Source organism: Ammospiza nelsoni, chromosome 14, assembly GCF_027579445.1.
Source record: "Ammospiza nelsoni isolate bAmmNel1 chromosome 14, bAmmNel1.pri, whole genome shotgun sequence".
NCBI lineage: Eukaryota > Metazoa > Chordata > Aves > Passeriformes > Passerellidae > Ammospiza > Ammospiza nelsoni.
Window position 1 is genome coordinate 10,419,400 of NC_080646.1, and position 16,789 is coordinate 10,436,188.

The 16,789-nt window shown below is 40.0% G+C and overlaps 1 protein-coding gene across 1 annotated transcript in view; it reads right to left on the bottom strand.

Annotated features, from left to right (window-relative positions):
- Nucleotides 1–386: 386 nt before the first annotated feature.
- The window catches only part of GALK2 (galactokinase 2), a 47,471-nt gene continuing 31,068 nt past the window's right edge, over nucleotides 387–16,789 (bottom strand). Inside the window, exons 8-10 of the mRNA XM_059482029.1 lie at nucleotides 15,629–15,839; nucleotides 8,232–8,433; nucleotides 387–866 (exon numbers count right to left, since the gene is read on the bottom strand). Of these exons, the coding sequence (XP_059338012.1) occupies nucleotides 659–866; nucleotides 8,232–8,433; nucleotides 15,629–15,839 (621 nt within the window). The 3' untranslated portion in view covers nucleotides 387–658. The remainder of the gene's footprint in view (nucleotides 867–8,231; nucleotides 8,434–15,628; nucleotides 15,840–16,789) is intronic.

Genomic DNA, 16,789 nt, shown 5'->3' on the forward strand with positions numbered 1-16,789 from the left:
AATAGCATTCATTTTTGTTGAAACTTTCATACCTTCACAAAGACACTAAGAAATATCCCTAGGAGAAAAGTCCTACTCAACATAATGTATTCCTAATGCTTTACTTGGCCTGCAGGTGCTCCTCCAATATTATCATTAATTACAACAGTAATTATCCTACTTGTGGAGAAAAAAAAACTTCAAATGTTTAGCAAGGCCCTTCCAATTCTTTTAGTGCTTCAATTTAATCTTCCTTATTTACAAAACACTCCAAAAAACCCAATGCCCAGGACCTGAAGAGGAAAAGCACTGAACAGCCCTGCAAACACTGCAAGGTACCCTCCCTCCACTGAGGCAGCTCATTGCACACCTCATCTCTCTTTTAATCCAGTAATGGGAAATCATCAGTAACAAATCATCATCTTTATTTTAATTTCAGTTTTCCCTGTCATTAGGTTTTAGTAAATCAATGTTTATACTGAAAGATATATTTAATATGGGGGAAAAAAGACTTTTATAATCAAAGAGTTTACTTTTAATTGCTTCTTCAGAAATACATTTTGATAATACCAACTGCTCATTACAATACAAACCAGAAAAAAGCATTCATGTACTGTGGCATGGGAAGTACTGCCAGTTCTACATGCTGTACACAGTTTCTTTAAAATTTTTATGTTCTTTAGGCCTCAACAAAAACCAAAGCTCCTCTTCCAGGTTTGGTAGCAAACAGGCTGTTATTCTCCCCTGCTAACCTTTGGCCATCCGTTTGGTAATAAGCTTTTTTTACATTTTTTAGGAAAGTGTTCAGCTTGTCAGTAGGCACCATTGACACAGTGCAGCCACCCCATCCAGCTCCAGTCAGACGTGACCCAATGGCCCCAAATTGCCTAAAAGAAAAAAAACAACGGAAAAAATCATGTAAAATAAACCAAAAAGAGGTACTTTGTCATATATAAATTTTTATAGAAAACTCAGATGTGTTTTGAGTATTCCCATGTCATCAGACTTTTCTGATGTTCACTTCCTTGTATGTAACACTACAGAAATTTGCAGTTACCCTTTTGGACCTAAGAAAAGTACTGATGCCTTAAACTGCAATATAGTAATTTCTGTCAGCTCCAAAAGTCCCCTTGTTTTTTAAAGCTTCAGCATCAGCTGTTTTTAGGATCACAGCACAGCTGAGATGAAGAAAGCAGGAGAAGAAAGGAATTGTGTTAGCAACATTCATAAGACATCAGAAGTGAAAACAAAAATACATGACAAAAATAACAAAAGAGGGTTCATAAACTAATTGCACAGGATGTAGGCATGCAAGCCATTTTCTAATGTGGCAAAGACAAATAGCTCTATTCTTCCAGGACAGATCTAAACCATGCTGAAGATTCACAGGCTTCTGCATGACTACTGAGCATGCCAGTCAAGAAAAGGAGAGTTCAGAAACTCTCAAAAAGTCATAGAGTCACTGCACTCTGTATAAATAAAGTCACATAAACTTGTGTTTATGCTGAATGGACATAGGTGAGTATCTCTCTTTAGAGGAACCTCAAGAACTTAAGACTGACAGCAGTAGAGGTAAAGTATGAATGTAGTCCCCCCCCCCCAAAAAATGCTCTTAATGAGGAGTGTGAACAGAAAGAACAATGACAAATAAATGACATGCAAAATATAAACCATTCCCAGCCTCAAGACACTGGCCTGCTAGAAATGTCCTAGAGCAAATCCCATGCTGTTACACTGCAAGACTCAGATGCCATCTCATTAGAATTTAGCACTGTTTTCAATAGTTTGCTTACCTGCATTCCTGATCTTTACTTGGAAAAAGTAGGAAAAGACCATGTAAGGAGTTACTTTGGGGCTTTTCTAACTTAATGAGAATAGAACCAGTCAGATTTAGAAAACTCTTCTGAAATCTTATTCTTCTGGGAGATCTAATCTGACTTACAAACAAATACTTTTGATTTGTTTCCAATTGCCATGTATGGAGAGATTCACCAGCCCTAGAATATGTTAGAGGGAGAGACAATATCATGTGAATAGCATTGGAAAATGACAGCTTATTTAGAGTGGGCTGTTGTAATTCTTCATGTGTGCATTTTATGTTAAATGAATCTGGTGTAGTGCTGGGTTAGTAGAGGTTTAGGTCATATTTCAAGCAAGTACTTGCATATGTGTTTGATTCTAAACACACATCTCTTCTTGAACAGAAACACTTTCTTCAGTGTGTCTGTGTGGTGCCACCCTTCATATTGACTCGATTTTATGTTCATTCTGCATTTCCTGTTGATGTTTTATTTTACTTATTGTTATTCCTGTAAGCCACTCATTCTCTGATGCAATTTTGGTAGTTTCTAGTCCATGGAGCAACCTCCTAAAATGAGCAGGACCCAATCCAGTATCAGTTGCAATCAATAAGGATATTCCCATTGACTTTATAAGGCCCAATCCACTTTTCAGTGTCCGTTAAATCAATTGTCTGTACTCATTTTGTCTGTTACCTCAGACAGAACTTCGTATTTCAGATGGTGTCTGGCTTTTATTTTGGTAGGCAACCAAAATCCCTTCAGAATTGTTCTGAACCTTTTATTGATTTCATAATTCTCTGTGGTCATGCTCATGCCTCATTTTTACTGAGTCATTTTTGAATACTTAGTAGAAATAAAGCATAAAGTAGACAGAAAATATGCCTGTTGCAGAGCTGAAGTCACTGTGTTTCAAAATACTGTGGCTTAACAGTGTCAAATGTGGTGACAGCAGCCACCTGGGGCTGCTGAGGAACCTGATGGGCAGTGCTGCACCATCTGAAAACCAGGTACCTGGTACTACGTGGATCCAGGAGGGAGCACCTAATTCTATGTCTGCAGGAGATGAGGTGCCTGGGAGGTTTCTAGATCAAACACAAGGAAGTTCTCTTTGAAACAGGTCTGAAACTGCCTCATTAAAGTTTTAATCAGTTCACTACTAAGCTGGACCCCTCTGGTAAAGTGGGATTCCTGGCCAGACACTCCTCTTGTGCACTGGGATCTTTTGGAGAGGAGTCTGAGCAGACAATCCTGTGGATGGGGAGCTGCCCCACGCAGTGGGAGCTGTGGGTTTCATGTGTTTCATGCTGGGCTGTGCTGCAGCGAGCAGGGTGCTGGGGCTGCACTCCAGGGCTGGGGCACTCAGCCCCCAGTCCCAGGGTCTGGCCTTTGCTTCTGCAAATGTTTGTGTATCTTGTTCCAGTCTTCACTGGACATGAAGAGAATTAGCTTATGGGGGTGTAAATGAGTAAAAATATGAGTAGTGCAGCAAAGGAAAGAAGAATAAAAGAATAAAAGGAGGGAGTAAGTAGGAAATCCCATAGTTTGGTATATGGAAACAGTGGGCAAGACATGGTAGTAGTCCATTTTAAAAATAACCGTGCTTTTAAGAGGTAAAAAACCCCCAGAGCAATATTGTTAATTTGAAATACTTAAAATTATGAAGTAGCTTTTCAGAAGGCATGGAGTTGACGCGGTAAGATTGAAATCTATAAATGGAGAGGATTGTGCTTATTCTGCTTTGTAATTTAGTTTGCATTTGGATAGCATCTTTAACTGTTTCTGGCTTTGTTGAAATTTCAAATTATCCATGACTGCAGGCTCTGCTGCTTTAAGAAAATCATCAGTAGAAATGGTAAGAGTCTTGATAAAATGCAGGATTGTGTTTGCTATCATAATGTACCTGGATGTAATGTACAATGTAATGTACAATCTGTATCTTTTAAAAGTGGTCAGAGAGGATTCATCTGTCTGTCATGTAAGAGGCATGGCTGGGAACACAAAAATTATCAGGATTTATAGCACCAAAAGATGGAGAGTAAGAAAATGAAAGTAAGTTATGTGCAACACTAAGGACTGAGAGATTTTCAAGAGTACCTAACTTACTCAGGAGCTCACATCAGATTTTCTGTCCCTTAACTGTTTAGTAATCTGCTGTGTTACCTGCTTTAGAAGACTAACAGGTAAACCAGCTACTAAGAGCATGAGGAGGGTTAGAGAAAGCACAAGTCTTCAATCTTTGCAAAGTGAAAAAAACAACTGACCAACTCGTGGTTACAGTTTTCAGCACTACAAACCACAGCAAGTATGGATCCCTTTCTTTCTTGGCAGAGGTTATACACTAAAACATAAAGATCTAGGCAAAAGAGAAAACATCTGGATATGCAGATTATTCTTCACAGTTTAAACCTTGTAAGGAGAGAGCAGCAGTAGACTCAGGCAATTCTGTGGAATGTATTTTTGGAAAAGCTTTTGAAAGTTACAGGGCGGCTGTATATCATTGTGAGTAAAGAATGTAATTTATGTAGTTCCTGACCATTTCTATAATCACATCAGCCAAGTCTTCCTGGAGTGACTAGTGATTTTATGTTCTTTAGGTTTTTTAATGTACAACTTAAGAAAAGTTAAGACTTTTTTTCCAAAAATTAGATGGTGGCTTAAGCTGCATTCATCCAGAAGAGCTATACACTTCTAGAAATCTAATTACTGAATCAGAAAAAGATTTAATACTAAAATTCTAGAGAAGAAAGATGCATTTCTTAGGAAATATTCTTGATGGGACAAGACTGCAAAGAATAATGAACAAACAATTTACTTTTTTCTGTGCAAAGAATACAATAAAAAAACCTAGATGAAATAATTTTAATATATAAATTTGAAATCATTCCATCTGAATGACACTCCACTGTGGTACTTAGCTCTGCCATCATATACTGTGGGCTCTTCTGCTGGTAAATCAGAAATCTGATGTTACATGGGCACACACATCACTTTTTTCCTTTACTGTTTATATTTTGTTCCCTGGAACTGAAATGCTCTGATGAATTTTAATTTAATTTAGAAAAAATCCTAACTGCTGCTTTCCTTTTGGTGCTGTGGCTGTGCTCCTGCCTGCCAGCCAGTGTCCCCCTGCCTGAGATGGCTGGAGCTGTGTCACCATGGAAGCCCAGAGCTCCGCACAAATGGGGGACACAATTTCCATTCCTGTGCTGAGCTTCCTGCTGCCAGAGGCTGTCACTGCCATGCTCACTGCTTTACTGGGACATGGCACAGGTAACTCTGTGTCTGCTGGAACATGGCAATGTGTATAATGGAACATGGCACAGGTAACTCTGTGTATAATGGAACATGGCACAGGTAACTCTGTGTATAATGGAACATGGCACAGGTAACTCTGTGTCTGCTGGAACATGGCACAGGTAACTGTGTATACTGGAACATGGCACAGGTAACTCTGTGTATACTGGAACATGGCACAGGTAACTCTGTGTATAATGGAACATGGCACAGGTAACTCTGTGTATACTGGAACGTGGCACAGGTAACTCTGTGTATAATGGAACGTGGCACAGGTAACTCTGTGTATAATGGAACGTGGCACAGGTAACTCTGTGTATAATGGAACATGGCACAGGTAACTCTATGTATAATGGAACGTGGCACAGGTAACTCTGTGTATAATGGAACATGGCACAGGTAACTGTGTATAATGGAACATGGCACAGGTAACTCTGTGTATAATGGAACATGGCACAGGTAACTGTGTATAATGGAACATGGCACAGGTAACTCTGTGTATAGTGGAACATGGCACAGGTAACTCTGTGTATAATGGAACGTGGCACAGGTAACTCTGTGTATAATGGAACGTGGCACAGGTAACTCTGTGTATACTGGAACATGGCACAGGTAACTCTGTGTCTGCTGGAACGTGGCACAGGTAACTCCACACTGCAGAGCACATCTGGCCAGGCTGTACCTGCTTGTTGTCCCCTGCCCAGGGCAGGACAGTTTCCTCCCAGCTTTCCTGAGAACAGGCCCTGTCAGAATGGGTTCCTCAGATCTGCCAGGTGCATTCATTGGATGGCACTGACTGAGGCACCAGCTCTGGGCAGTTACTGTATCAAAAGCAATGCAGATGTTAATGTAAGGCTCCTGCCCTGCCAGTGGTGCCTCAGAACAAGCAATACCAATGCCTTGCACAGGATCAAGACTTCGTTGCCCAAGATCTTTGATCATTCAGTAGAGCTCAGTCTCTGTCTCCAGCTGGCCCTGGAGATGGTTCTCCCCTCTCACACTCAGATCAGCAGTTCCCTTTGAGCAGCTGGGGTAACTCTGGTGGAACTGTCCTGCTGAGTGACTGTCACAGCTTATTGTATGATGTGGTCACTATGTGATACAATAAACTGAACACAGTCTGGGAGTTACACCCTGGACTGGGTCCCAAGAGAAGAATCAAAACTTGTTCTGCTCAGTTGCTATCAGTCTGTCCAGTGGCTATCAGGCTGCTTTGTGTTTTAGCACAAAAGAGCACGTGTATCCCACATGCAAAATAATCTCTCAATGTCCAGAAGTCTTCTGTTCAGTTTTTAGGTTTGTACATTTCTGTCTCAGAAAGACATTTTGACTTGCACACATTCCATCTTGTCTTCAAAATAATCACCTAAATAATCATGTTTCATACTCTATTGATTTACAAACCTGATAAATGGGTACTGCAATTTAAAAAATCCATGAGTGCAGAAAAAAAATAATACGGTAAATTGCATGCTTGTAAAATTGATATTTTCATTCTAAGCCAGACTAATTTCTAAAGGTGGTAAGGTATTAATTATTTAATTTTTTAAACTTCAAATTGAAACTGTTTATTTTCTTCAGGACTGAAAAGATGTAGAGGATGGGATATCTGCTTCTAAAAGACAGTGAAACAACATTTCTTGACCCAGGCCTGGAAACACTTGTGTCACCCCACATTTCCCTTCTGGCAGGGCCATAATGCTCCGGCTTAGGGCAGTTTCTCAAACTAAGCACACCCTTCTCCAAGGAGAAGAAGGAACAATTAGGGGCACAAGTTAGGAGGGTGGCATCACCAGGGAGCCATTATGGGACTGTGGGGAGCAGTTGGGACGGGGTGGTTGGAGCAGAGGCAGGGATAGCCCAGCTGGGCAACTGTTTATTTCCCCCAGCCACTGTTAACATGATCACCAACCACTAAATTCCTTCTATAGGCACTGGATTTAGATGAAAGGTAGTCTGTCCTGTGATGAAATATACCAGAAAAAGAGAAATAAGGAAGGACTGAAATGTGTCCATTGTTTGATGCTGACCCTGCTGGAGGGATGAAATGCTGTGTAGGATGTGAGTACTAAGTGTTTGTTTTTACTTTGTGGATTAACACACGATTGTACCAGATCTGATCGTCCCCTGTAGCTGAGCCATGGAAACAACAGCCTGTGTATGGAGAGAAGAGAAGGGACAAAATGGCAATAAGAGAATGTACTTTGGAATTGAAATTGTTTCCTCACCACCAAACTGAGTTAGGAAGGGATCACAGCTGAAAGATTAATGCTGAGGCAGAGATGGGGACTTAATTATATGTGGAAAGCTCAAACAGCACAGAGAGAAGCAGAGTGTCAACTCCTGTAACAGCACACTTATTTCTTAAACAGTGAAATGCTGTCCAACCTATCTGATACCCTGGACAACTTATTTTTTAATTGAAAAAATGCAAATGGCATTTCACTACATTTCATTATAAATCCAAGACAACCTAAGATTGTAGAACAGCTCATTTTTTCCCTGGAACTCCAGTGGCAGCAGTACTGAAATGGTTAAGAAACATGAGAAATGTAGATTTAGATTAGCTATTGGAAAGAAATTCTTTCATATGAGAGTTGTGAGGCACTGGAATAGGTTGCCCAGAGAAACTGGATGCCCCATCCCTGGAAGTGTCCAAGGCCAGTTTGGATGGGGCTCTGAGCAGCCTGGTCTGGTGCAAGGTGTCCCTGCCCATGGCAGAGGAGCTGGAACATGATGATCTTTAAGGACCCTTCCGACCCAAATCATTCTATGGTGCTGTAATTCTAAGAAATAGAGAAAAAGTAGCAGTTCAGATAGAACAAGTAAGATGATGTTTTAAGAAAACTACTTATGACTTCTTTTGCAACTTAAAAAAGAGTAGCCAACAGTCTAACGTAACACTTGTGACGATGAGTCAGTCCAAAAGCAAAATCTGTAATAAAGCCATAAACCGTGGCTTTCATCTGAAAGTATTACACAGATGTCAGTAGGGAAACAATTGACCATGTAATGTCCCTGCAGGAGATTAATTTTGTAAGAAGAGACAAGAATACTTTCATTTTAAGATTGCAATAGCCAAGGATGTGATGTTTTCTCCTCAATTCGAACCGTATTCTCCACAGGCGATTACTCTTCCTTGTGGTCACAACTTACAGGCAGATGTCGACCAGGCGGTCCAGTTCAGGACAGCTGCACTCATACATCTCCCTGCAGCTGATATGGCTCTGCTTCATTAATTCTCCCAGCAGCTGGAGTGCATTGGCAGGTGCTTCGCTGCAAATCTTCTGGAATTCCAGCACTCTGGCAGCCTCACTATACACGTGCTTTGCACGCTGGTATAACTTAAAGGTGGAAACTACACAAAAAGAAAATTGCATTATTATTTGCTACAAAAGCAACATACAAAAACATAATAGAATTGTGGGGTTTTAGCAATTTATCCTGTATATGAGAACTCGCTAGGCTGAAAGTCTTCTCCAAAAGTTCTCCTACATCTTCTTTCAAAGCCCTAATAAAACATAATGTTTAGAGGTTATCAAAATGCAATGTACACATCTTTTTTCATTTTGACAGCTTCATGCACATGCTCTGGTTATTTCCTGTGCCACTGAACAGGCTCAGTCTCTCCTCTTACTTTGCAGAGGCAAGGCAGAAGCTTAAGGGTTGGCAGTGACAGCATTAGGGCATTAATCTAAAGCTCTCAGGTTTTCAAATAGCAGCAGAACACAGGCAGAATATCAGCAGAACACCTGGAGGGTCCCCAGTGCCCTGCAGGCAGCTGTCAGCCAGCACCTGCTGGCCCAGGGCCTTGTGTGTGGCTGCTCCAGGCCAAATCTGCAGCAACTGTGGAACTGTGCAGATGGACCTTTACTTGGAAAAAAACAACCACCAAACCACAAAAAACACCACCCAATTTTTCTCAACAATGCAGGCTCACTGTGACTGTAGTTAATACTGGATTAAAGGTACCATGAAGAGAACAGGTGCTTTCACTTTGGTTTTCAGGGTTCACTTTTGGTACAGGTTACTTGCCAGTGTCAGTGCTGCCTGTGTGGATGTGAAGAGATGCCAAGCCCAGACAGGTTAGTACTGACCTACTAAGATCAAAGACTAGTGCAAGGATTTTGGCTAAATTTTTTCTGTTGTGCCATGAAAAAGCAATTCTGCTGGGAAGGGTCAGGGGGGTGTCCAAACCTGTGTGGCCGTCAGCGTAGAGACCTCCACCAAGCCTGAATAATGGGGCACAAAAAGGAAGGAGATGGCTGTGGTTAAAGACACCACAAGCCACCCATATTTACAGGAAGGTTTGGTTTGCAACTAATATTTGAGAATTGATCTGCTGTTCCCAAGGTCGTGCTGTAGTCCATTGTTTTCCTCTCCCAATATAGTTCTGTTTGCTTTAATACCATGGCTACTATTTAGGAAGTATTGTTCACCAGAAGCATGCATGACATAATTTAATTTATGACTTAATTGGTTTGTGTGAGCTGTTTGGGTGGTAAATATTAATGGACTTTAACCTCTATATGGAGCACCTACTGCACTGTTTCTTTATTTTAGCACAGCAAAGCCTTGCTAGAGCACTTCAGAACATCCTTCATCTTCTTTTTTTTCTGCATGTAAATTCTCCTTTAGAGTGAAGTTTCTCTCTCAATTCAACTCCTGGTCTCTCTTGCTTTCTAAAATGGCTGATAAAACTCTCAAATAGAGGTAAAAGGAGAAGCAAGACCAGCCCTGTATTTAAAATAGAACTTGCTGTCTGACCCAGTCCCACTGAGTTCCTACTTGGCTGTTCTGTGGAGACTGCCAAGTTCTGGAACCACTTCTGACAACACTTTCAGTAATCTAGATTTGCAAATACATGTAGAAATCTTCCTTGAAAGACTGGAAATAAAATTAGGTTCAGTATGAAGTCTCTCATGTTGAACACTCCAGGCAGCAATCCTTACAAACTAAAACTTCATCAGCACCTCTATAATGCCTTTTTTTTTTCTCCAGAGTATTTCACAACTGTAAATGCTGAAAATAGTGCTGAGACAGAACTAGTCTAAAATGAGACAGAAACATTTAACATAGCAATGTTCTGCTACTGCTGATATTGCTTCTGCTCCTATTTATTTTGTAATTCAATACAGCCTGCTACTGAGAAACCCTGTGCTGTTTGTCTTGTGAACAGGCCTTCTGAAAGCATTTCAAACTAGGACAGAAATGAGAAAATTGAGTGCCCCCCAGTACCATGGACTTGAGAGTATGACACGGGAAGAGTATATTTTAGTTTCTGATTTCGTTGCTGCTGGAGTTAGTTGCGCTGTGTTTTGCAAAGTGGTGCCTCTATTTTGAACGCTGAAGAAAGGCAGCTTGGCCTATTTTTAAGAATGGTTTCTCTTTAAATATTCTTTTCTTATGAGGCATTGTTTTAGAGCAAGGAGATTTCCAAATGTGCATTCGTTTAGGGAATATCTAAAGTTGCGTGAGAGATTGCCATAGCTCACACTCTCTTGTAAATCACCATAGAACAGTAGTAACCCAAAGAATGAACTGAAAACATGTCTGGTTTCAATTGTCAGGCCACAGACTTGCCAAAGGCTGTGATTGATTCGGAGACCACCCTTTGGTAGAGCAGTGCTCTACTGGCCAGATTACCTTAAAACCTCTGGGGTTGTGTTGTGCTCGTCATGATGGGAATTGGCAACCACAATGGGCTCTTGGCTCTGGCTGTGAGCCAGGGGACCTGAGCTGTGTCCTGTGTCCTGGGCTGTCTCCTCTCTCTGGGAGAGCCTCTCAGTGGAGGGGGGAATTTGCTACCTTGACACAGCTTCCTCTGGCTCCTTCCAGGCAGCAGAGAGTGGCTGTGTGTTATTTGCAGACTCCTTTGCTGACGTTTACCAAATGAGTACCGGTTAAGGGCTGGGATCCTGGCATTAGCTATGGGTCTGTTATAGGCAGCATTTTATTTCCAAAAAATTATGTTTGTGTTTAAAAATTTTTGTTATAGCTTGCTTTTCTTCTCAGGCAGTTTTCTTTTCAGGCAAAATTATCTTCAGGATAGCAAACAGCTCGATACTCTCTAAGCCTTATTCTAAAATAATGATATGATTCACGCATTTTCAGCTTTCAACACCAAATGCCTCTGATAATACAGAAACTTTCTTCTATGTCTTCTGTTTGAATGGGCAGTCCAAACAAACCCTCTTTACCTAACTGAAGATAGAGTACAGATGATATTTCTAAAAGTCACATCTATATTGGAATCTGTTTGCTGCATCACAGCTTGTATATGAGCTCCATTGATTTCCTAAGCCATACTCACTCATTTGCTAAGCCAGTCACAGTTAAAAGAAACAAAACTAGAGGGTCCACACCTGATTAGTTTATATCTGAGCCAAGGCTGGAGTGCTCTGAAAGAGGAAAAACGGAAGCCCTCAAAGAAACCCTTGCAGGATTGCACAGAACTGGGTTATATGGTCTCACCTTCTGTGGTGCTCAAAGGAGAACATAAAAAGCAGGGTTAGGGAACAAATGCCAGATTCTTAAAAGCATGTGGATCCTTAAGGCTACTATAATGTATGGAATTAAGTAATTAATTAGACCAAAATGTAAATATACTTTCCTAATCCACTCAACTATAACAAAGGCCTGGTTTCTCCCACTTCAACTTTCGAGTTCTCTGAGCTTTGCTCCTGCAGAGGATTTCTGTCAGGTCACCCATGCACAGGTAAATTCAGTTCACTTACAAACAACCAAATGCCCTTGAAAAAATGGTGCCATTTTCCAGGGCACTAGTAGATAGCACTGCAGCAAGAGCCTTCCAAGTTGCTGTGACCCAGCTAATGTTAATGAAAGCTTGTCCAAAATCCATATAAAATCCCTTAACAGACAAAAATCTGGGCTATTAGACCCAAATAATTCTGGGTTAACTAAATATAACAGAAATGTTTACTGTGGATTTTCAACTGAATGGTCATATTTTTAATTTTAGCAATTGTGCAAACCTGTCCAGTCCATTTAAAGGATTTTTTTTTTTCTGTATAAGTAAATGTTGTGGCTTCTCAGCAACTCCTATTATTTGTTACAACTTCAACTTCAGCAGATTCCTTTCTGTAGAGGCTTCCTGTACAATTCTATCTGACCTTTAGCTAAAGACCAAACCTCTCCAGGCAATATATTTTTTTCTAGTTGCTTTGGCAGCTTCTAAAGATACATTTCACTGGAGATTAATGAGCTACACATGGCTGATGGGACTGTCAGAAATTTACAACCGGAAAAACTCACGGACACGCAGTTGTGTAGGGGACAGCTTCTAGCACCATTACTCACGTGGAATTGTACCCTTCTCTGTTAGGCATCCTGCTGATTGAACATGATGAGGGTGAAGGTTTCTGGCTCATAATGTATATAAGAAAATGCTGCCAGATGGCTTTAATTTGAGCCAGATTGTGAACCCCCTACTTGAAGTGGGGAACAGTTACTCTACTGGGACTGCTCAAGTAACTGCTTGCAATCCAGCTTTCTGAAAATAAACCAGGGGACAAGTCATCGCTGGATTCGGTGACACATTTAGCAGACACCTGTTTTGAGATTATGATAACTACTGGTTTAAAGTGATTTTTCCTCCAGAGGACTGATGGCTTTACAGACTTTTGCAATTAATCTGGACTATTCAGTGCCTGTGCCTAACCTGTGGCACACCCCAAAGCCTCCATCTTTTAGGTATGGCATCTGCCTGTAGTAGCCATATCTCAGTTTCTGTGGTATGTCCCAAAATTTCTCCATGACATGGATCAGGGCAAGGCTGAACTAGGCACCTGGACCCTTAAACTGGAAAGTGCTCTGAAGCCTGTCAGTTTGGAGGTGTCATGCAGGACATCTGATGCACAGAGGGAGCTTTTTGTGCCCCTGAGCTGCCTGACAGAACACTCGAGACCCCCTCACCTACACACATCAGTGCAGGGAGTGTGGAAACTGTTCCTGCACTCAGGTCACCATCAACACCCATGAATGGCTGTTCAAGCACCAGTGGAATTTGCAGCACAGATTTAGAATTCTCTTTCCAGGGGACAAATAGGAGTTAAACAGCCAAATCCGCACAGAAAATGGATGCCTACTCCTCCCATGGCGTTTTCATTCTCTGGTTTAAATGTCAGAATTAGATTAATTTTTTTTTTATATGAAGAGGAAAAATGGGTTTTAAAAATACCTCATTTAAGAAGAAAAAACATTTCATGGTTAAAGGAATACAGTGTTTTACAGAAGAATATCCTTTTGTGGCGAAGCTTATAAATACTTAATGTCCCACAATCACCACACACTATGTGTTCTGTGAAGCAGTCGAGTCCAAGCCAAAATTATGGCACAGTGCACCTTAGAAAGTAATAAATATTATTTTTCTAGAGATGTTCAGAAGCCACAAGTGCAATCCATGTGTAAACATTTTCAAGGGAGCTTTAAACTCAGGATTTTGAGTTGACCAAAGAACAACTGCAAAAAGTTTAGAGAGGATTTACACACCATCTGTAGTTCTCCAAACATGGGGAACGAATGGGCTGTACAGTGGGGAACTGCAGAAATCCTTGAATACTTGCTATAAAAGGGATGCAGAGTTGCTGTGGGCTTCCAGACCTGGCCTGGGACTTGACCAAAGCCAGTCCATAGAATGTTCCTTTGAGATGTGGAGTTTTTATCTGGTCACCCTTACATACTGATAAAACTTTATGTGAGTGTACAGCACTGTCACTGGAGGAGTAGAGGGGAAGCTGGACTTAAGGATAATTTAGTATGTACAGAGCACTTTTAGATCCCTAAACATGAGACATAATGCCAATACAAAACAGTATTTGTAATGATCACTGGGCATGAAAAGATCTCCTAAATGTTATGGTTTGTTCTTCATGTTGAACAAAGAAATTCAATGACACTCTGAAATCCTCTGAAGAGGTTACTTATTTAACAGGATGTTTTCTCTCTCACATCAAGAAGCCAGGCATTGTCATTAAAATAGAATGGGAAAGTAGAGGGGAAGTAAGAAAAATGTTTTCTTCAAACAGCCTCTGATATTCCAAAGCCAACATAATGTGTAATCTGTATAGTGTGTAACAAACCCAGCAGATTTAGATTCTTTCTATGTCTGTCTTATTTCTTCTGCATGTTTTACAGAAATCTGTTATTTAATTTTATATTGTACATGCAAAAAGGCTTTCAGCATAATCCTTTTTAATTGGTCTTATCAAATGAAATCACAGGCATGCAAGTTAAAGAGATTCTGTTCAGCAAACATCTGCAAATGGTATTCAGAGCTACAGTATAAAATTTCCTTTGAGTTTCTTTTACGGCTTTTATTTCTAAATTTTTCATCTAGACTTTTTAAATTATCAAGATAACCTGTATAAGCAACTCAATTTTGCAGAACTGTAGAATTTTGTTTTATAACCAGGTATAAGGAGTATAAACATCTGTAAGTTAATAGTCTTGCTTCATGAAAGGGAGAGTGCATGGACTGTGTAAGATTTACAACCTTGCAGCTTCCCAGGAAAGTGCTGCAGAGTGCAGGTACATGGTTCCTATATTCCTCATGTACAGACAGTACAAAGTTATCAAAACTCTTTCTATGGAGATAAAGAGCTGACTTAAGATATCTTATTCCATCCTGGTATCTGCTGGCAGTGTAATTAGACAATAAGATAATCTCATACTGTCTGATATCACTGGGGTGCAAAACAAGTTGAAAATTCAGGACCTGGTCCTTGGTTAATATATAAAATTTACAATCACTCCAGATGAACAGATTATTTAAGTGTCAGCATAGATAGGTATGTTACAGATCTATACACATCCAATGTACACATTCCTGAAAGTAGTCTTGGAAAGGACTGATAAGGATGTAATTTGGCTCCAAGAGAATACAGGTATTAATGCCACAGAATGGAAACAAGGAAGAAGGATTCTGTGTAGTTCTTAAAGGAAGATTCTGATCTCAACTGGAAACTTGTTATGAATGCGAACAAATTATTTCATAAATTCTCTATTATTTGGTATTATTAGCAACCCTACTATATGAATCCAGGATTCATTTCATGTGTGACAATGCTCCTGACTGCCTGGTATAATCCTAAACAATAATACATGGGAAACACTTTAAATAGCAAATTGTTAATCTCCACCAACATCTTCCTAGAAGAAAAAGTAAAGTGACAGAAACTTTCTCAGGAAAGGCTGAGACTTGCTGCCCAGTGACTATTTTAGGAAGTGATCATGTATTTATCAGTTAAGAACAGAAGCACAAGCCCATCTCTGCTGGTCTTGAACACCAGTTAAGCGATCTGCTATTTTCATAATTTTAGAAACTGTTCAATCAAAATCAAAGTTTGCTCAATTTTAAGTTAAAAGTTAGAATGAAAATATCAATTGATGATGGTATCAATTCTTTCACTTCCCAACCAAGATTCCAGCCAAGTATTCTGGCAAGACTTCCACTTGAACTACTTATTAATGCATAAAACTTTTATATAATACAAACATTGTACAGTAAACCCCACCATTTCATATATGCTCACCATCTTGCATGTTTTGACTAAGGATCTGAGAGTGGAGCTCCTCCAGGCTAATTCCCAGGCATTTACAAATTTCCTCTGCGCTGTAAGGCTCAGGATGTAATACCTCCTCGACAATGGTCAGCATTTCCTCTAGGCTAACTCCCAGCTTGCTTTGCACATCATGGAGTCTCAACATTTTTCTCCACTCCAGGCCTTTTGACTTTGAGAGAAGCTAAAATTAAAAAAAAAAAAAAAAAAACAAAAAAACAAACAACCAGAAAATATTGTGCTTTCCTGTTTAAAACTTTTAGTTGTCCGTAAGTACCTTTAAGGCCCATTTTCTCTTTTCACCTCTTAATTGAGAACCATCAGAACCTACTTTCTATCAGTAAAGAGCAGACAATACTTATATTTATTATTAAAGGTCTGTGAATGACAGGTATTCTTCCCTCAAATCAGATACTGTCTGTAAAAGCCCTACTGGCATTATTTTTTTGAAATCAGATCAGTGATTTATCCTCTTCCATGGACTTTGTTACTTCAAGCACTTACCAGCCTTTTACAATCCCATCTGGACAACTCTTTATACAAATGCTATAATGCAGTAACACTAGAAGTCCTTAAAAAGTTTATTTCCATACTATTAGTATTTGCTCTAACATTTCAGTTTGACATTTCCAATACACCCCTGGAATTTTCTGATGAACATTTGAGGTTGTCATTACAACCTTTTCTCACAATAGCCTTAAAAATATGAAAGTGGTCATAAGATTTGTGGGGAGAATAACCATAACCTTTCTCTATCTCTGGAGTTTTAAGTAAAATTTAAGTACTTTCTTTAACATCAAATTTAAAGGAACTTCTGAGCCTTTAAAGGAGTGGTACAGTGTTGGTCTGAATCTGTTCCGTTCCTACATGGTTGCTGTGATATTTATTAGTTATAGACGGACCTGCTTTCCCCACTCCTGGCAATGATACCATGCTTTGTGTATCTTTGTGATGTTTAGGCAGTTGACAGTCGTTACTACAACACACCAGAATCCTGAAAGACAGAATGTCCAACAGGCTTTTCTCTGGAAGGCTGAAATATGTGTTGATGCTCCTATGCACCTAATGAAAATGGTAAAGCATTTTCACCTTTCCTCATAAGGTGAAATATTTTGATGTTTTGAATGATAGATG